The following is a 20,002-nucleotide window of genomic DNA, read 5'->3' on the forward strand; positions in this document are numbered from 1 at the left end:
AATTTTGTGGATATACAATTCTTATGATTGATCAAAATCAGCCACACACCCAAATTAATAGAAAATTTTGATCCACATCAATAGTTATCAGTTCATCCAATTGGGTGGTTGGACTGAAATAATCGAAAACCGTATTAATAGTTAACTCGATTTAATTATTGGATCGGATGTATTGAAAATTAGGAATTGACCTGATCAGTTTTTGGATAACTAACATGAGATCAGGTTAGATAAAATCGATCCAATTTTGTAATGTAGTGAATGAATACTAAAATACTATTAAATCTCTTTTATTATTATAGGAAGAACACACGTAAAGTTCGACACCTCAATTATAGGTTGTTCTACTGAAATTTCATCAGAATCTCGATGATTTTTACATTATGAAGGTAATTCCACCTTCAATTACAAAAAAGCAATCGGACATGTTCAAGTAAAGAGATCTATTCATTCTTCTTAAACTTGAGATTTCCCTTTGGAATCTTGCTTAGTAGACTCCCATCCAACTTGCGATACTGGCTCTGCATCTGCCCGAAGAGCTTGTCAAGGAAGCCATCAACTTGGTTTTCATTTTTCTCATAAAGCACAGGCAGTGTGTGAGCACAGACAAACCCTGCACCAAATGAGTGAAGAAGGATAATTGGATTTTCATTTAGATATCTCGGTGCAGTCTACAACATTCTCCTCATAAATTCAGGTCAATAAGCCTAACATCTCAGTCGATCACAGAATTTATGTAGCGTCAATCCATAATTTGTCTAAAAATTTAAACTAATATAGGATTTCCAACACCAGCTACATGCATAATTTGCCACCAGGGATAAAGAGGAGCTAATTATGATTTCCTGACTATTCAAATTGCAAACTCCTTGATTCAAGAATTTGCCTATTCTAAGCTCATCATTTCTTATTTGTTTAGCAAAGTAGAGATAAAAAATATGGTCACATAAATTCCAACTTGTTCTATGAAGATGAATATAACAAGCTAATACGAGTTCCCCAGCAAGTGATCAGTTGCCAAAACCAAGTCATATGCTTCATATTTTTATTTAGGTACAAGCAGCTCCCTATTCTAATACATTTTACCAATAAATAACGTAGATATGCACACAAAGAGAAGAGACAAGTGAGTTACATAAGCATGTAATCCAGGTATAGATTCTCACCAATATAAATGATGGTGAGAAAATTGCACCAACTTCCGATCAAAGCAGTAGCCCCCAGGCTTGCTACAACCTGATGAAATTTCACATTAACTAGAATCATTGAAGATCTTATAAGGTTTCATTCCTTATATGATAAAACCTAGACATTAATCAGAAAAGCACCACCTTTTGAAACTCTACAATTGTTACCAAAGGAATATCAATACCCAACATAACAAAAATATTATACTAGAAAAATGAATCGCTAGTGGCAGGAATCATTTCTCCTTGTATGATTTTCTAGTATTCCCATTCCTAGAACATGTTTTCATATGTTCAATTGCACATCACAATTACTCAACAGGGACTATTTAGAACTACCTCAGTGAATAATATACAGCATCTCTTCCAAAATTAAAAGTATGAAACATCTGATGAAAACTTCCTAAATGCAAAGACTCCATGCTTTTATCATTTCAGCTGCGTTGCTAATGTGAAAAGTCAAATCTATTGCAAACTTGATAAGCATAAGAAAAAAATTTACATACAAATTAATAGAAAAAGAACTTAAATATGCATGGTATACAGGAAATTTCCTGAAAGCAGCATACCATAAGAAACTGTTTCAAGTTTCCTCCACATGAAACATCTTGAATGAATCGCAAAAAATGATTAACTTGGGCACCAAGAGAAAGAGCAACATTTGCAAAAAGATCATCGGGCAAAACAAGCCGAGGTACTTGAGGTGGAGATCTATAAGAGAGGGTCATTCAGCAACTGTCATCAGAAAAATTCTTCATGATAAAGTAATTGGCTACCTGTTTAATACTCTAGAAGCATTTGACCAAACAAACTGAATAAGCATTCCAATGACAAGTGCAAAGGCCAAGAGAGTCAAAAAGTGATAATTCAACCACTCAAAGAGAATCCAGATAGCTGTTGCAACAGTCAAGACACTTGATGATATCTTATTGTTCCGCCATAACAACACATCAGCAGCTACAAGATCAAAATGAATAATTTCATTTTAGTTATATGATACTTAAGAACAAGACATCTGGATAGAAAATTAACTTACATTTTCCACCTCCCAAGATCTTGTGAACAGAGTTCTGGCGTCCGAACAACCTATCCATCTGTGCTGAGACTGAATTTTGTTCTTCAAAGAATCTTACGGACTTCTGCTTGGGTACATTATCAGCTATCTTTTCCATTATGTTGTTCAAAAAATTTTCAGATGTGCGCTCCACATGCTCAGCCATGTTTCTGTGTGATGGTGTCATCCTAGAAAGCAACTCCAGCAATTTAACCATCCATTATGTCTTTTCAATCCAATAAAAATTGAAAAAAGCCATAGAAGTATAATAGAAGCACAAAAAATGACAAGCATACACTAAGCCCTTCACATGGCAAATACTATTCCAACTGTTCTACCCTCTGTACCACTTCACCCCAACCCACCACGCATAGAGAGATGATTCAAATGATAATGAATTTATCACATATAAAATTCATATATACTGTGGAAAGGAGAATCCCCCAGAAAAGAAAACTGTGCTACTTACCATAACAAATAAAATGTCTAGTGTCACAAGAAGCTAATAATTAGGATTTTGCCCAAACGAAGGCGTAACAAGACCTTTAATCTGACATATACCCAGGATAGCATGACAATTATTTCTTTTCTAAAGACCCAATTAAAGGAAATAACAATACCCAGGAATGAACAAAGAAGCCAAAATTAAATATGGATGAATACATCACTTTAAGCTGGTGGTATGCAGCAATAACCGAGTATCACATTTTTGAGTCAACGTGACCCCCTTAAAGTGAGTTTAGGACATTTCTAAACATGCCCCAATTTGGCTAATTTCTTTAATCAGATAATTAGTTCCTAATTTTCACCACATTGCACCAAGTTTCACAGAAGCATGAGGCATCTCCATTTGCACTAGGCAGCTCAAATGCCCCTTAAGGAATACATACGTTCTGCCCTATTTTCCAAGACGCAGTGAATGGCTAGACAAGCAAAATAGCATGCAGGAGCTTCATCAAGAACAGAATGCCATCCGAGCAGCAGGAGAAATGGACAATAGGGCATCTACCCCATAATTATCAAATATAGCACCATTTCTCTATGTTACTAAAATAACTAATATTATGGATTTTTTTTAGCAGTTCAATATAAAGTTATCAAATTTTCTCTACATCAATATCTTTATTATACTTGAGCATACATCAGTACATAAAAAATTCAAACTTCCGAAGACCACAGATTTTCATTTGCCTCTTTTATTTTGCTTGGCAACAAAAAGATCATTTTAAGATACAAATACACAACGCTGAAGTAGAGATTTCTTATCATGATCACTCCAAAGACATTATTATTCACAATATAGAAACTGATTCATTGTCACAAAGAACTTCCAAGAACTGTCACTGTTGAAAGCTACAACCAACTGTGACCCACAACGAAGGAATTTATAAAAAGACAAAAAAAAAAAAAAAAAAACTTGATTGACGCAGAGATCGGAGATAAGCATGAAAATCCAGGCGAAAGAGCATAAAGAAAATGAAAGAAGGCTTCCATTGATCCCATTTCTCGTCTCACCAAGAACAGTAAGAAATTGCACAGAACCGAAGGAAAGCAGCAAGGAAGTCGATGATCGAATGATCGACTGAATAGAAATAAGTCTTGGAAGGATTTGGAAGGGGGAGAGGGGAAGAAAGCGAGGAAAGAAGACTCACCCAGATTAACGATGGTTCCTCAAGCAAGGGGGGGAAGAATTTGGGAATCAGAGAGTGAAGGGGAGACTGCGTGCGTGCAGTGGGAAGGGAAGGGAACCATTAAAATAACGGCTGTTATGATCTGCGTAACAGATTTGCGCAGAATGTATCGGCGTTACTTAGGCCGATCTCAGATATATTCCGATAGAATAATTAATGTTTCATTTTACGGATGTCACGAGCGCGAAAAGTGATCGCCACGTATGCCTAACACAGGCCGAATAAATGCACGAGACGAATTATTGTCATTTAATTAAATTGTTTAATCGAGTTGAAATTAAATTAGTGATATAATTATTCTATTTCTAAGCTTAAATTAAATTGGCGAGCACGAAAGAAATTTGAACTGAGAAACAACATGACATCCATGTAATCTAAGGAGTGACATCCATCACATCGGGCCCGCGTATACCTGTAGCAGCGGTCAAATCAGTCGTGGAAGGAGAAAGACTGCCGGAAACCCGCCTGACATGGAAGCCACATTTTTCTCACTAAGAGTTGGACTCAATTTGAAGACGAGACTGTCTGTGTTTCTTATTTGATTCGAATTCTTGCTGAACAAAATTGGAACAACGGAGCTTAGGCGACGTCCCACCCATTATACATGCGACAGTAGTCGCATACATTATAGAGCTTTTACTTCGTAGGCACGTCAGTCAGTGTTGCCTTGGTAACTGTTCTTGAAGGAGTTCTTCCTGGCCGATGCCAGCACCGTCTTGTCGGCGACTATGAAGTAGGCCGCTCCCGCGGCTGCACCATTCACACGAGTCAACATAAGGTATCAGCGTAAACTATCTATCTAAACGCGCGTCTGATAGTAGTAAGGAGAGTGTCAGTAACCTGTGGAGATGATGAGGGCTTGAGCAGTAGGATTGAGGTTGGACCTCGCCCATGGCAGCATCCTAACGCTAGCCAACTGTAGTTAACAATTCATGAGGCATTACAATGGAACTCGTGCATTAGATTGCATTGAAGAGTACGCTTACCGTCGGGATGGCAGCTGCAACACTTGCGACGACGGCCGCCTTTGCTCCCGCCATGGCTCCCTCTGGCAATTGTTCCAGGAAAGATGAGGTAAAAACCTAAGGCTGAGGAATGGTAGATTAAGTAATATATATAATACCATGGGAACAGCGCTTGGCCATGGCCAGCTTCTGATCCAGAGCGGCGGAACCCATGCTTCGCTTTCGCTGAGTTGCAAGAGGAGAACGACGGTGAGCAGAAGGAAACGATGCAGGGAAAGCTTCAAGCTGTGAGATGGATGGAGGTGGGTAGCGATGTCGATTTATAAGCACGGGAAGACCGGCAGCGGTTGATGGTTTTTGGCGTCCGGTGGTCGCCCGTTTTACTCCGTAGCAGGTTGTCAGATTCACTAGTGTTTGATGCGTTTTCTTTGTACATCTTAAAGAGCTTCGTGATCATTTTCTATTGATATTTTCTGATACTGTCACCCATTGCCGCAAAATAGTCGAAGGAAAGCTAATAGTAAAACGCAAAGAACACTTCTTTATCCTTCTCGCTGTCGCACGAAAACGAGCAACAGAGAAAGAGGAATCGATCCATAGAAAACGAGTACTTTATCCGATTCCGCCGATGGTATTGGAAGGAGGAGCAAACCGTGGGTACCTGTCATGTCGAGACGATGACCACGTCGCAGCATATGAGCTCCCTGTAGCACCCAAAAGCGTAGCAGTTGGGAGCAGCCACTGGTATTCGCCTTGAGGAAGGAGGCCCGCGTGGGACATTAACCAGACCGGGGAGAGTGTTCCCAGCGGCCTTCGATGCTTCAGCGCATGGCTTGATCGGTCCAATAGAGATTAATGTGATGCCCTTTCACTACAACGATTAAGCTCAAACAGTGAAATGATGGAAGTCATCTCAGCCCATGAAAATATTCCAAGTTTTGAAGCAGCATCGTCCTTGACCAAGGATGATATCAGTCAGTACAAGCAAACTAGTTGGATGTCCGAAATTGGTGAAGGTATGACAGTGACAGAGCCAGGTTTCAAACGGGATTGGATAAGCACACAAGTAACTCGACTAAATGTCACAACACTTGAGGACGAAGAAACTTTTGATCGAAGCACTTTCTTATCAAAATCCGACATTTGGACTCCTGTCGTTGGTGTATGCGGATGAGAAGTTGAACTAACGTTACATAATAACATCACCTTCTTCTTCTGCTCCCACCAACACCTGTTGAAACGCGATCCACGGAAGCCAACCACCAGTGTCTACCTTGTTAACCTAATCCGTCGGTGATCGCACCACCACTGTCCCAAACTCCATGAGCCACCCACTATAAATATCGACTGCATCACCACCATCAACAGCAAGCCCCCTTATCTCTTAGCTTCTTTCTAGTATCACAGTCCCAACCCTGGTAAACCCTAGGCAAGCGCATCCATGGCTTGGAGAGTTACCATCTACAGAATGAGCTTTCTCACAGCCCTTATCATGGCTAGCCACATGACATGCGATGCAGCACGTCATTTACTCGACACAACCGAAGCACCTGCAGCGGTTCCAACCATTCCGACCTTCACTGTGCCTTCTCTTCCCACATTGCCACCGATGCCAGTAGTGCCGACTGTTCCGAATCTTGCACTGCCGCCAATGCCGGTCGTGCCGACGGTGCCGAAGGTTACGTTGCCGCCTTTGCCTGCCATACCAAGCATCCCTAAGGTCACGATTCCTCCGATGCCCTCCATTCCGGTCATGCCTTCCATCCCAAATATGCCTACCGTTCCCTTTTTCACTCCACCACCTGCAGCAGCCCCGTGATGGCCATTAGAAACACTGGTTTGGATGTTGGCTGGCTATAGTATATGTATACATGCAGGTTTGAGGGTCTTCGAGTTCGTGTCACAGTGCATTTAGTACGTACGCCACGCAGTGTGTGGAGTGTCTGCTGTCTGTTATATGCAGTTTATTTGTGTTGGATGGTTTGATAGATTTCACCTACTTATTGTATGTCATTTGATACCATTTACTGGATAATATAAATTTATATTATCATCATATAATTTTCATTTCTCACTGCACGTACCATTTACTACATAATTCTGTGGTGTGCATGTCTTTTTGTCTCTCTCACATGCAATACCATCTGAAACCTGGCTGGTATATGACAAAGGCGAGTGATCATGGCTCCATCTTTGCCATGAAATTGGGTGATGCATAGATACTTTGTGAGGAAAACTCCTGAAGCAAAGAGAGAAAGATGTGAAGAGACATCCAAGCGAAAGAAGGCAGTTGTTTTGGTAACTCAAAATCCTATCTTTTATGGCAACTTGTTAAGTGTGAAGGAATAAGATACAAACCAAGAAGTCGATGTAGCAAAAGGTCGTGAATAAAATGATCACTGACATTTCAGGTGTGCTCGGTGACATCGATCACAGTGACCTCAAGTATAGTTGTGGCAGCGGTCAATCTCTTAGGAGCATACTCCTACGAGACAGATGGGCCTGCCTCCCATGTGAAGTTCATAGATCATGCAGAAATTTTCCTTGTAAGAGTTGGTTTAGATTGAAAGATCTGGTTTTTCTCCTGATACAACTTTCTCATGGAAAGATGCTTCAACCATGACAATATCGACAACAGATACTTGGAGCCATTAATTCATTATTATACTTGGCTTGGGTCGGTCTACATGCGATGTAGTACTCCAAAACGAGACCATATACGTTGTACAACTCTTAGTTCTTGGGGATATGAGTGTTCACTTGGTGAGTGCTCTGAAAGGAGTTCCTCCTGGCAGTGGCCAACACCGTCTTGTCCGCAACTATGAAGTAGGCTGCTCCTGCGACTGCAGCAAGCCAAACTCTCCGTTGGTCACATCGATATATATAGGTAGCATCAGAAAACGTTTTAGTGAATGGAAGCACAAGAAGTGTGTCGGTAACCTGTGGAGATGATGAGGGCTTGAGCAGTAGGATTGAGGTTGGCCCTCGCCCATGGCAGCATCCTAACGCTAGCCAACTACAATTACCATTTGATGAGAAATTATAATCGAAGTCGTGCATTAGAACATGTAAGATCGCATCGAAGATCAGTAATGCTTACTGTGGGGATGGCAGCTGCAACACTTGCGACGACGGCCGCCTTTGCCCCCGCCATGACTCCCTCTGCCAAGTATTCCGAGAAAGATGAGATAAAGATCGGGCAACGGCAATCAAAAACCTGAGGCTGAGGAATTGTAGGATAAGTAGTGTAGAAGTGAAGACATAATAAATACCATGGGCACAGCGCTTGGCCATGGCCACCTTCTGATCCAGAGCGGCACGAGTGACTGAACTCATCCTTCCTGCTAAGTTGCAAGAGCAGAACGACTGTGAGGGGAAGAAGGTAACGAGGTAGGGAAGGGTTCGAGTTGTGAGATGCATATGGATGTGGGTTGTTATGTCTATTTATAAGCTTGGGAAGACCAGACCGGCAGCAGCTGATGGTTTTTGGCGATCGGTGGTCGCCTGTTTTACTCCGTTGCAGTTTGATAGATTCACCGGTTTCACTGCTTTTTCGGTGCATCATAATGCAGCTAAGAGTTTCCAAAGCATTCTCTACAGATCTGGTTTTTGAATGGAGAACCGAGTCAGATGGTACGATATCGTTCCCCATCGCTCGCATAGAGGCAGAAGAAGAAGGCTGACATAAAGAAGTGCTTCTTCACTGTCCTCACCGTGACAGAGAAAGGAATCCATCCATAGATTGACGTGCGCTTTTATCGCAATCCACCGACGGTGTCGGAAGGAGGAGCAAACCGTGGGCACCTGTCATGTCGAGTACTCCGATGACGGCCACGTCTCAGCATGTAAGCATCGTACAGCACCCAGGAAAGCTGCAGTGAGTTGGTGGAGCAGCAGCTGGTATTTGGGTTGGTCCCGTGGCACGGAAAACCCCACTATTGGTTGAATTCGTGGCGTTGATGGGTGGGTTTGCTATGGAAGAACAGAAGGATCTAATTGACAGGTTGACTATTTGCTGGGAAATCAGGCTTAGTACTGCAACTGTTTTAGATGGGAAGCTCTACATCTGCAATGTCCAAGCGGGTGACAAGCAAGAGATGGTTCGAGTGAGCTAGGAAGTTTGTGTAAGGCACAGCTAGTTCCTTCAGCGTGGCATGAGAGAATCCTGGGCTTGAGTTCCTCTCCTCGTTAATGAGTTGAATGGCTACAGAACTGCCAATATGTAGGATCGTATTGTGTTTGTTTGAATGCAACAATGAAGCAGTTTATGCTCAGAAAGCTACTAGCAAATTGAAAGAGACAATTTCTGGTAAGATCTATGGATGTACAGTCAGCTAATCCTCTTAATGCACACATGTTTCCAAAGTTCCGAGAACTTTGTTGATCCAGTCATTTCGATGCTCAAGTTAGTCCCAAGGAGTGAAAATAGTCAAAACCATATTATCTCGATTATGTACAAAAGATAATTTTTTATATCAGATTAAAAAATATATCTCATGAAATATTCCTTAATGGAACAATCCATAACCAAAAGGCTAAATCTTGTCTCTTTTATACTAACCAGACTGTCACATATACAGCCACATATCGACTGTCATCGGGTGGAAAATTCCCCTATCAAAAGTAATACACTTAAATCTTGTAAATCTAACAAAAGCAAAAGGAAAAGATATATTTAAGTTCCATCATCAGCTTTGCAAAACCAAGTCATGTAAAGAGGGGATTAATATACATTCTTCCAATTATTGTTTGCTCCCTTTGCTAATTAATTACACCAAGATACTTCAAGATGTACAACAAAATGAATAAACAATCAGGTCAATTCCGGCAGCCAAAGCAAGCGAAACGGTCAGCATTTCCTTCTCCTTGGTGTGGTGTCTTGTGTGATCTTAGAGATGACAGACAAAGGAATGATGGACTTATGGCCTAGGTTACCATAAAGCCCGATACTGCCGAAGCTAGCAAAGGAAGAATTCATGGTTGCGTTTAGTACAATAGTCAAGTTTTGTTGCTGTCCACTTGCAACAAAAAACTGAGCCGGCGCCACAGAAACTGAAGCTCCAAATGGAGCACTCCAGCTGACATGGTAATACTCATCATTTGCTACGTTGGTGACTGTTCTCACGATAACTCTCAATTGATTGAGCAGTGATATTGTAATGGAAGGAATATTCAGATCTGAGCCTGTCATGTTAGAAACCTCACAGGTATGACCGGTGTAGTTTAGTACTATGGGACCGGATCCATTGATGCCACAAAGAAAGGAAACGAAGTCATCATAACCTGGTGCACAAGGAGATACTAAATTCAGCAAGTTATAAAATCACACTACACTGCAGTTTTCTAATGAAAGATTTACTAGAGTTATTTTAGAGATAGCATGTGTGGTAGATAGTAAATGGCTGCAACAAGCCATCACATGAATCCTTGCAATTATTTGTTATTAGTAGTTTGTGAAGCAGCACTGACCTGTATCGAAGATAAGTCCCGGGTCTAGAGCAGCAGTTGCATTAACAAAGCCGCTGCCCATGTCAAATGGTGTCGCAGGAGACTGGTTGGAATCTGGATTTCTGTAAGCTCGTTGGGCCATTATGGGGCCACCTTGCCTGTCATATAGCGTGGCAGTTGTGGAGAGGGCCGAGGCAATGGCTGAAGGACTAAAACTAGGAAACTTTTGCTTGATCAGAGCAGCTAGACCTGCTATATGTGGAGCAGCCATACTTGTACCAGATATCATTGCAAAACTCTCACCTGTAAATGAGGATAAAGCCCTATAAAAAGTAAATTCAATACAGCAAAATGCATCTATGGTAATTGTAAAAGTCAATACCAATGATCATCGAGAGTCCGAACTCGATATTGTTCACTGGCTTAAAATTTGTGCCCTAGGGGCAAGGTCTGTCACCTATATGGAAGAAACTATGATTTTACTTCTCCTGGATGCACTTTATGGCCTAAGTAAAGCTTCAGGCACTTTTTCAATCATGAAATAAGCTAATTTGGTAGCTATTTCCTACTGAATATCAATTTAGTTTCAGTTGCCACAAACTAATCACCAGTATGGTTGACAAACAGTGATATGATTGCATCGAGGGCTCGAGTTCAGCAGAAGTTCTTGATATACTAATGATAATATTATAATAGTATTCATGTGTTGACATGAATGTACCTTCAAATTCGGCAGAGTCAGTTCCCACAGAACTCCAAGCACCCCATATGAAATTACCGGGAGCTATCAGATTAGGTTTCATTATATCAGCATCGGCTAAGGAGTTGTCCTCTGGATCTGGTCCTCTAGCAGAGTAGTACATCACTTTTGGGGCAGTGTTGCTGTAGTTAGCCTTAAGACCTCCTAATATGTTTGCAACACCACAATACTTGATAATGCTCTTCGACATGTCATCTCTCACTAAGGAGCTATTATAGTAGTCAAAAAATACCTAAACATCAAAAATACAAACAAATGATTGGTAACATATAATGAACAATGATGGGATCAGAATAATGCTGGAAAGTCATGAATTTATAGTTTTTTTATGGACAGAAAATGTGAAAATCATAAATACAACCTACCATATATTCATATAGAAGACAAGAAGTATGAAGAGAATATAAGCAGGAGACAACTAGCTAGTAAAAATAACTAAATGCAACATATGCACAAACAAAAACAAGCTATTCAACAACAAGAATTTTGCTAGAGGAAACCTGCTTCATAAATTAAAAGTCAAAACAGAAAAGATATCATGAATCAACCTGTGTGGAAAATGACATGCAAATGAATAGCAGAAGAAATATATCAGATTAAAAAAAAGAAATGGTTATCTGGAGGTACTTCAATTGGCAAACTTATAAAGAGAATATATACATATATATGTGTATATATATGTATATATGTGTATATATATGTATATATATATACACATATATATACATATATATATATATATATATATATATATATATATATATATATATATATATATATATATATATATATATATATATATATATATATATATATATATATATATATATATGCGTGTGTGTGATTTGGACATCTGGACATCAGTTGTGTAGTGAGTAGCTCTGAGTGAGCTACAGAGAAGCAACAACAGGAAATAGAACTCTCATAAACAATGGAGAAAATGTATGCGTCGCTTGAAGATATAGTTCCACATCCACAAGAAAAATAAAAGGTTGGCACTAAATATGAACACGTTGGACCGTGACCTAATATACAAGCTTTTGGGTTTAGCACAATTACTAGAAAGAACAGAAAAAAGAAGAGAGAACGAAGTTGAGTTAGGTACATTTGAGGGAGTTAGCTGATTTCTCAACCTTACAATCAGCTTGGATAGAATCACTGGACTCAATTACAGTTGGTCGACTTTGCCTAATATCAAATGATGTGATAACCTAGAGTCTGGATGGTAGGAACACAGAAAACGAAGTTGCAACTGTGAATGTCAAATAGAATAGGGGATGAATGGAAGAGGAAAAGGAGAAGTGAGAAGCCCACATGGAAGAAAAAGAAACTCATGACCATGATTGTTAAATAGAGTAGGAAATGCTATTATCATCCCACTTGGTACTTGTTCATTTGTAGCGTCCATCACTGGTGTTTGCCATCTTTGTTTTATATTTGTTGTTCACCATCTTGTAAAACATAGAGGAAATGATACAGTGATAAAAAAGGAGAGGACTGAATGTAGCTCTTAAGGAAATGGGGATGCTTTTATAGAGAAGTGAAATGCCATGCAACTTTATATTAATCTTAAATTCCATGTGACCTCTTCTCAAATAAAGTTTTTTATGCCTTTGTATCACTTAAGGTTTCACCTGCATGATTATTAAAAAAAACATTGGGGCTACGGTAGGGTAAAGGTTTTCTTCAAACTGTGTGGATAGGTTTCGTAATATTTAACAACATATGTATATTAGTAACTCGGTATGCTAACACATTTGTACAATATGATCAATTTTATTTTCAAGTAAATATAAATAGTTTATTTTTTAAGAATTATTTTTCATCATTTATCATATTTTAAATTTTAAACTTTTAATGTTAATCTATGTTAGGAAATATGAAGATATGCTATCATCATATATGCCTTTTATGTCATGAAATTTTATTTTATTCTGATATTTTGCCTAAGTTAATATCTCGACCAATCTGATCTGATCGATCCTATTGATTTTGTCGATTCCAATCATATTGTCCATCCAATCCTACTCTTAATATCTATCTTCCAAACTATTGTGTTGAAAAGCTCAAAAGGACTGAAGGAGAAAATTCATATGAGAAATGTACAACATAATCCAAAAAGAAGTCTCAAGCATTCAGTTAAAGAAGTGTCGAGCATCCAACTAAAATATGCTTTGATGCTGTTAATACTTTATGAGGATTCCATAATGAATCACCACTAAAAAATTCAATACTTCTGAATATATCTCTGTACCTTGGAGTCATCTGTAGATGGTATTATCAGGCCTGGCATATCCATAGGAATTGGGTTCAGATGAAACCCAGTAACAAATGGATCCATGTAGAATATAACTCCAACCGCGCTAACATTCTTTGCTGTCTCCAATGCTTGTTTGATGGAAGAGAGTCCCAGAACAAATCTGATTGAATAGCTACAGATCAATATCTTCCCATCAATCAGATCTTCATCTAGATAACTTGAATCTTGGCATTCTCCCAAATACATATCATTTGCTACGGTGGTGTTATTTTTCATGGCATGAATAGCAGCAATAAGAGGAAACATTGAGTCGCCATCTGTTCCAGCTGTTATACAGAAACAAAATTAATACATGATAAAATTGCATCACTAAGGAACTTTAAGATATCAAAGTAACCTTCAAATAATAAACATGGCATACTCACGTGCAAGTCCAACTCCTGAAATTGTTAGATTGTTACCAAGCAGTAGCCAGTTATTGTATACTCTATCGTGAGCAGAGGCACCTACAGTAAATATCCAAGGGCTGAAGGAAGATACACTCTTTGGCGAAGGTCCAGTATTTCCTGCTGCTTGTACAACAAATATTCCAGATTTTACGGCTGAGAGCAATGACATGTCTATTGGATTGAAGAATGTTGCTAGCCCCCAAGGACGCCTATTCGGTGTGATAGATAAACTTATGATATCAACACCATCTTGAGCTGCCTGCAATTGCAAATGATCAGAAATGCCAGCCAAGCAAGTTGCAACAAAAGTGCTTAGCCAATAAATTACTATTCCATGTACCTAATTCTAGGTTTTGAGGATGGAGAGAATATATAATATATGCATAAATTATAATTGCTAAGATAGAGACTCCTTCACAAATCAGAACAAATGACTACCAGATTATTCAACAAATCTATTAGTTCCATGATAGAAATAATTTCATTTAACCTTTTTCTTACCATGTCAAATGTGCAGACCCCAAATGGCTGTAAATTGTATTGCATAGCAAACTGTTAAATGTTGTTTCAATAGAGAAAACGTCACATTGAGGTGGAAGACAACTTAACAAACAAAAAAAGTTCAGAAATTACTCCCTCATGGCATGGGTTTATACTTTAAACTGCAATCAGCAAACAGATATTCTAACCACTATTATCATTCTAGAACTTGCAGCAAGCTCTTTCTTGCATAAGATTTCAAAGGTCACATTCCTAAAGAAATGATATCGTTTCACTTATGACTTCCAGATTTTTATCTGGAACCTTCTCAAATCCAATTTATGTTTTACAGTTCGCTTCACTGTGATGAAAACCAAAATCACAGTAATCAATTTAGATTGAAAACACGGATTTGATTCAAGTATAATCAAGAAGTGACTTGAATTCAGTAGCCAATATTATGCCACTGATATGAATATAGAGCAACTGTTCTCTTTACCTGATCTATTGCAGCAACAACATCAGCAGCAAAGCCTCCAAAGCTTTTGTACAGAGCTTTATAAACAGCAATGCTGAAAATTTTGCATTATTTGTGTTAATCTTATGTGTAAAGGAAATATATGCTGATTTACAATTGGATAAGATTGGTGACTTACTGTGCATGAGGGGCCATGCCACTTGCATTACCAAAATGATGCCCTGAGACAATAACAGGTATTCCATGATTGCCAGCAGCAATGGAGGTTGTGTGCCTGCATGTACGTAAAAGATATTGCAATAAAACAAATTCAGACCTGGAAACTGAGAATATATCATTTACTGTGTCAGAGCTTATAAGTAATGTTGGACAATTTCCTAGCATATGACTTTGGAATATCCTCCTTTATCATCCTACTGGAACAACTCACTAGTCATGTTTTGGACTTTAACTTTTTTTCTATCAGCATCCTTTCATGTAGTTTTACACAGTATTCTAACACATATATAACTGGCTATAGAGGCCATGTAAAAAATATCACTCTCCCAGAAAACCACGAAAGGCAAAACAAACAAACAAAAAAGGTTTACACAGCACTATCCTTGTGGGAAAATGACCTTTGTCTTCTTTAAATGCATTATCAGGTAAAAAAAAACAGAGAACATTAGCTCACCTCATTTGATAGAAACAAATAGTATCCATTTTGATGGAACCAACACAAATCACATATATGTATCCATTATAACAAAAAATATATAGAAAAAGAACATATGTAAATCAAGAAAGTTTAGAATTTCAATAAATTTGTAAAGACAATGTTTATCATATTGAGAGAGAATGCATTGAGAAAGTTCCTTCAAGGGAAGTGTTGCAAAATTTGTTGCAGGGAAGTTTGTTGTTGGAAGGTACTTACGTTCCATGACCATCACCATCAAATGGTGAAGCATAGTCCTGAGTAGCATTGAACATACCCCTAATAATAGCAGAAGCAGCAAAATGACGAGCACCAACAAGCTTTCTGTTACATGATCCAGATGGAAAATCTCTTGTAACTTCACAAATACCAGAAAAATGAGCAGGAACAGGATAGTGATTGATAGAAAGAGTATCAGAGAAGCTGGGATGCGTAGGATCTATTCCTGTGTCAATAAAACCAATAACGATTCCTTCCCCAGCAACTTCAGGACCTCCATCTTGGGCCCAAGCTCCATGAGGCAGACCTAAGAATTCAGGAGTGTGTGTAGTTGCAGTCCTAACTGAGAAGTCCAACATTAAGTTTGCTACCTCATGCCTCCGAGAAAGCTTGTCTGCCTTAAATATCCACCAAATCACTAGATAAGATAAAAGTTTAATGCAATTTGCTAAGATCAAGACTTGATCTAGACTTGCCAATCATAGAAACAGACATATGAAGAATATAAAATTGCATCAAAATGATAATAATTTATAATATTTAAAAAGAGGGTCAGCATGTTATCATTCTTTTGTCAAACAACAACTATTGACTATTGTACTCTTTCTCCATTACAGTCTATTAACTTTGATTTTGGTTTAAAAGAATAAAAGTGCACAAGATAAAACCTTAGGTCCCTTGGTTTCTTTTGCTACAAATCAATCGTATCACTTACTCATAGGAGAGTTGTTGAATGCAAAAAATGCATTGTGACATTTCCTATTCCACTTTAGAATGGTATCCTCAAATGCATTAACTAAAAGCATGCAACTGAAAATGCCGATACTTATTCTTTCTTACTTTACACTAAAAGAAAGAACATGAAAATTATCAGAAATAAAAGATACATATAGAAGAATCAAAAGAATTGACAAATTCATATTAATTGCATTCCTCATATACCAGTATCGCCCTTAAGTTCAGTCTTTTGGAAAGTTTTATATTCATCTAAATGTTTTATACTCAAGAAACATCTGCTTCTTTTGTTTAGTTCATCAAAATAAGTTGAAGACCCATATGCATTCATTTTAATATATCTAGATAAGGAACAACCACAGTCTAATTCATACTTTCATTGCATGAATGTTCTTATACCGTACTTCTTTGTTATCTTGACGAACACAAAAAGCCTATTCAAGTTGTGCAAATGTTGGCTTTTAATTTTTTAACATCATAGAGCGTGTCCATTAAGATTCTGGCTGAACCACATATACATAAATGAATTCACCTCCATTTTGGAATCTTCATGACTGAATTTTAGGTTATAGGATAGCGGCCTTAATCCTCCATCACTATTCTATCTGAACCATATATAGATATATATTTTTTGCATTACATCTATAAATAGGTACATCTGCCGTCTCATGCCTAAGGAATTTTTTTTCACATGCATGGCAATAGCATGTTACTAGTAATGCAGATAAGCTTTTACTTAGTATGATGACAAGTTATATGAACATCTTAGCTTCAAAGTTATGAATACAAGTAGGCCCACAATATTTTGCGATTTTTGTGAAAAGAGGAGGAGCTGTGATTTGACTCACCACATAAAAGCACCCATAATTAAGCCACAGCCCACTCAACACAAAGCATCACTAGGCATCAGGTTTGATGAAGCATGGCCCACTAGGTTTCATTTTAAATCTCCTATACATGGGCCTCATCTTCATGAAAAAAAAAAAACAAATTTTATGTTGAAATAAGAACAAATGTTCACTTCTTTGTAATAACATTGACTAGCATATTTTTCCATCTCTGAGCATAGGCCCACCTCCCAAATTGATTAAGATACAAAAATAAAATTTCGCAAAGTTGTGGATTTAAAACTAGACATCATCTACCATAATCTACCACACCTCACATTACTTGTGGGAAATTCTAGGAATCTTTTTATGTGTGATGTGATGTGCTAAGATGACAAGAACATCAGGAATTTATAGGGTAAATTGTAATACCCTGATCTCATTAGTCCCAGATTAGCTATGGGTTGGGTTTTAATTAGCTTATAAGTTACACCAGAGCCCACCTTGTGAGTAATACTTTCCAGGATATCATTCACATGGTTTTGGACTCGGATTGACAATCTCTTCCACATAAGTGCAAATAGAACAGATTAAGACATCAAAGAATGACACAAAACATAAGAATATAAGCAACACAATTGGCATCCACGGATAACCTAGATTGAGTTTCTTGATCCTTCTCTTAAAATTGCACTTGTCATACAAACCTACTAAAAATGATCCAGACTAAGCAAGAATAAAAGAAATAACTGGAAAAGAAATGGATTATATAATCAAGCAAACAAGCACCTGTTGAGGGGTGATAAGCACAGCAAATCCATTAATCAAGTAATGGTAGCTATATAGCTTCAGATATTTCTCCCCTCTCAATGTCCTTTTCAGTAGCAAATTCTGAAGCCGAATCAAATATGAACTGTAACTTGTATTTGTCCGTGATGCATTCCTGGATTTAGGACATGGAACCCATATATCACTTTCAAGTATAAAATAAATGATCAGGAATATGCATAAAAGCTGTGTCATCATTATAGGTGCAAGAAAGATGAATGCCTTCAACAATAGCATGAAAATCTAACTATATGGATATAGTGTGCCTAGATTGTAGATGTGGTAGACTCTTATTAAGCGAGTTATAAACCTGATTTTGAAGGATTTCTGCAGACCTAATAGATGCACAGAAGATAAATGCATAGAATAGTCATCATACATCAATTATTTACTTCGTGACCAACAAAAACTAAAGGGACAATGAGTAACAAAAGCTGTCTTAAAATTATTATAACATAAAGTAGTACACATATTAAACACAACGCTCCTCTATATTAACATGATTGCTTGGATAATTAACTCTAGTAAAAATCAAACAAGCTTATTTCCAGCTGCATTTGCCAAGTTTGCTTAGAGACCAGGGTTAACACAATTTCCTCCTAACTTCCTTTTAGGATAACAATCTACTGGATAATGCCTCTACAAATTATATAGCAGCATATTTTACTAATATACAACTTTCAGATATCATAGTCTTCAATCAGCAAAACTAGGGTTCATAAACTTTGCGAAGAAAATTTTACAGCAATATCAAGAGGCAAATAATAAAGTTTGAGAAAAACAAAGAAAAGGAAGGACCTTGGCTTGTTGAGGGTGTTGAATGCCCCAGAGGCACCGGCACTTACCCCGCTGCTCCCGAACCTCTTCACTTCATCAGAGTAATGAGCTGCAGAGGGCTGCTTCATGGTCACAATGTACACGGCAGCATCCTCTTGACAAAGACATCTCAGATAAAGACCCAATAGAGACAGCACCAATAAATGCACCGCCACAACTCCCTCCATTATTGGACCGTCAACGACCCCTCAACTCTCCAAATGCATTCCTGTCATCCCTCCGTAGAGAAACAAAAATCGAACGCACTGGAGACGGAGAAACCCAAAACAATCAAAACTCAATCTTGAACTCTCCTCTTCACCTGCTCATGTGGCCCACAGCAGCGGAAGAAGAACAAAAATCCCAGGCTAATCTTCCATCAACCAAAACTCAATCTTGAACTCTCCTCTTTGCTTACTCATGTAAACCTTCAGGCACCTCCCAGGTTCACATTTCCATTAAGAGGAAGCGAGAAACAGAGCATAGAAGAGAGGAGCCAAGAATGCCTTTCAAAGGACCACTGCCGAGGAAATAAAAGGGAGAGCGGTGGAGAGAAAAGAGGGCATCTGAAGCTTTTTGCTCTTTTGCTTTGGGAGGGGGTGTGGAGGTGTGTGAAGCGTTTTATAATTGCAGCTTCGGTGGTATGCACTTGACTGTTGCTACTGCCACTGCTGCTGCCACCAAAGGAAAAGATATCAGAAAGAGCCAACAGCACAGCAAATCACAAGAAACGGGCTTTCACCAAAGAAAAAGCAAGAATAATGTCTTCAGAGAGAGAGAGAGAGAGAGAGAGAGATGTAAGATTCTTCCCAACGTTCCGATCTTTCCTCCGGGCGGTGGGCGTACACTCCTTGTAATTGCTTTTGATTCGTGGCGTCATCAAGACGAGGGTCTCTGCAATCGAATGGTGGTGATTGCAGTTGCCACCTGCGGAGCGCATCGCTCGCCAGTGGGTTCGATCAATCGACATGGCTCCGCTGATCTTTCACGAATCGGAGGATTGATCTCCTTTTTCGTGGATGAAGGAAACCTTAATTGGGAGTCGAAGAAAAGGTGAGGTGTGGGACCTTCGTAGGTCGTCAAGAACAAGCGACTCAGGTTGGGTTCAATC

The 20,002-nt window shown here is 38.7% G+C and overlaps 4 protein-coding genes across 6 annotated transcripts; all 4 read right to left on the reverse strand.

The window, feature by feature from the left end:
- Positions 1 to 262: 262 nt before the first annotated feature.
- On the reverse strand, positions 263 to 4,042 carry LOC135640059 (reticulon-like protein B8). Its single transcript, XM_065154170.1, has 6 exons — positions 3,894 to 4,042; positions 2,224 to 2,429; positions 1,964 to 2,144; positions 1,757 to 1,898; positions 1,167 to 1,236; positions 263 to 613 (listed from the first exon to the last, which is right to left on the reverse strand). The coding sequence occupies exons 2-6, from the start codon at positions 2,426 to 2,428 to the stop codon at positions 444 to 446; spliced, it is 768 nt and encodes a 255-aa protein (XP_065010242.1). The 5' UTR covers position 2,429; positions 3,894 to 4,042; the 3' UTR covers positions 263 to 443.
- Positions 4,043 to 4,279: 237 nt separating this feature from the next.
- LOC135640061 (early nodulin-93-like) lies at positions 4,280 to 5,205 on the reverse strand. The gene is made up of 4 exons (XM_065154172.1): positions 5,056 to 5,205; positions 4,919 to 4,980; positions 4,773 to 4,848; positions 4,280 to 4,682 (listed from the first exon to the last, which is right to left on the reverse strand). Exons 1-4 carry the CDS (start codon positions 5,108 to 5,110, stop codon positions 4,585 to 4,587), a joined length of 291 nt encoding a protein of 96 aa, XP_065010244.1. The 5' UTR covers positions 5,111 to 5,205; the 3' UTR covers positions 4,280 to 4,584.
- A 2,334-nt stretch (positions 5,206 to 7,539) lies between these two features.
- Positions 7,540 to 8,326, reverse strand: LOC135640060 (early nodulin-93-like). Its single transcript, XM_065154171.1, has 4 exons — positions 8,170 to 8,326; positions 7,998 to 8,059; positions 7,838 to 7,913; positions 7,540 to 7,740 (listed from the first exon to the last, which is right to left on the reverse strand). Exons 1-4 carry the CDS (start codon positions 8,315 to 8,317, stop codon positions 7,631 to 7,633), a joined length of 396 nt encoding a protein of 131 aa, XP_065010243.1. The 5' UTR covers positions 8,318 to 8,326; the 3' UTR covers positions 7,540 to 7,630.
- Positions 8,327 to 9,607: 1,281 nt separating this feature from the next.
- Positions 9,608 to 19,945, reverse strand: LOC135641509 (subtilisin-like protease SBT2.3). Of its 3 annotated transcripts, XM_065156885.1 has the most exons (10): positions 18,874 to 19,945; positions 18,037 to 18,190; positions 15,686 to 16,083; positions 14,951 to 15,046; positions 14,794 to 14,866; positions 13,791 to 14,073; positions 13,360 to 13,691; positions 11,067 to 11,337; positions 10,367 to 10,648; positions 9,608 to 10,180 (listed from the first exon to the last, which is right to left on the reverse strand). In XM_065156885.1, the coding sequence occupies exons 1-10, from the start codon at positions 19,077 to 19,079 to the stop codon at positions 9,747 to 9,749; spliced, it is 2,529 nt and encodes an 842-aa protein (XP_065012957.1). In that variant the 5' UTR covers positions 19,080 to 19,945; the 3' UTR covers positions 9,608 to 9,746. The 3 variants fall into 3 exon arrangements, with proteins under 3 accessions (XP_065012957.1, XP_065012958.1, XP_065012959.1); XM_065156886.1 differs by lacking the exon at positions 18,874 to 19,945 and having other exon boundaries at positions 15,686 to 16,079; positions 18,037 to 18,176; XM_065156887.1 differs by lacking the exon at positions 18,874 to 19,945 and having other exon boundaries at positions 15,686 to 16,103; positions 18,037 to 18,173.
- Between the last annotated feature and the right edge of the window lie 57 nt (positions 19,946 to 20,002).

The sequence above is a fragment of the Musa acuminata genome, chromosome BXJ3-6 (assembly GCF_036884655.1).
Source record: "Musa acuminata AAA Group cultivar baxijiao chromosome BXJ3-6, Cavendish_Baxijiao_AAA, whole genome shotgun sequence".
NCBI lineage: Eukaryota > Viridiplantae > Streptophyta > Magnoliopsida > Zingiberales > Musaceae > Musa > Musa acuminata.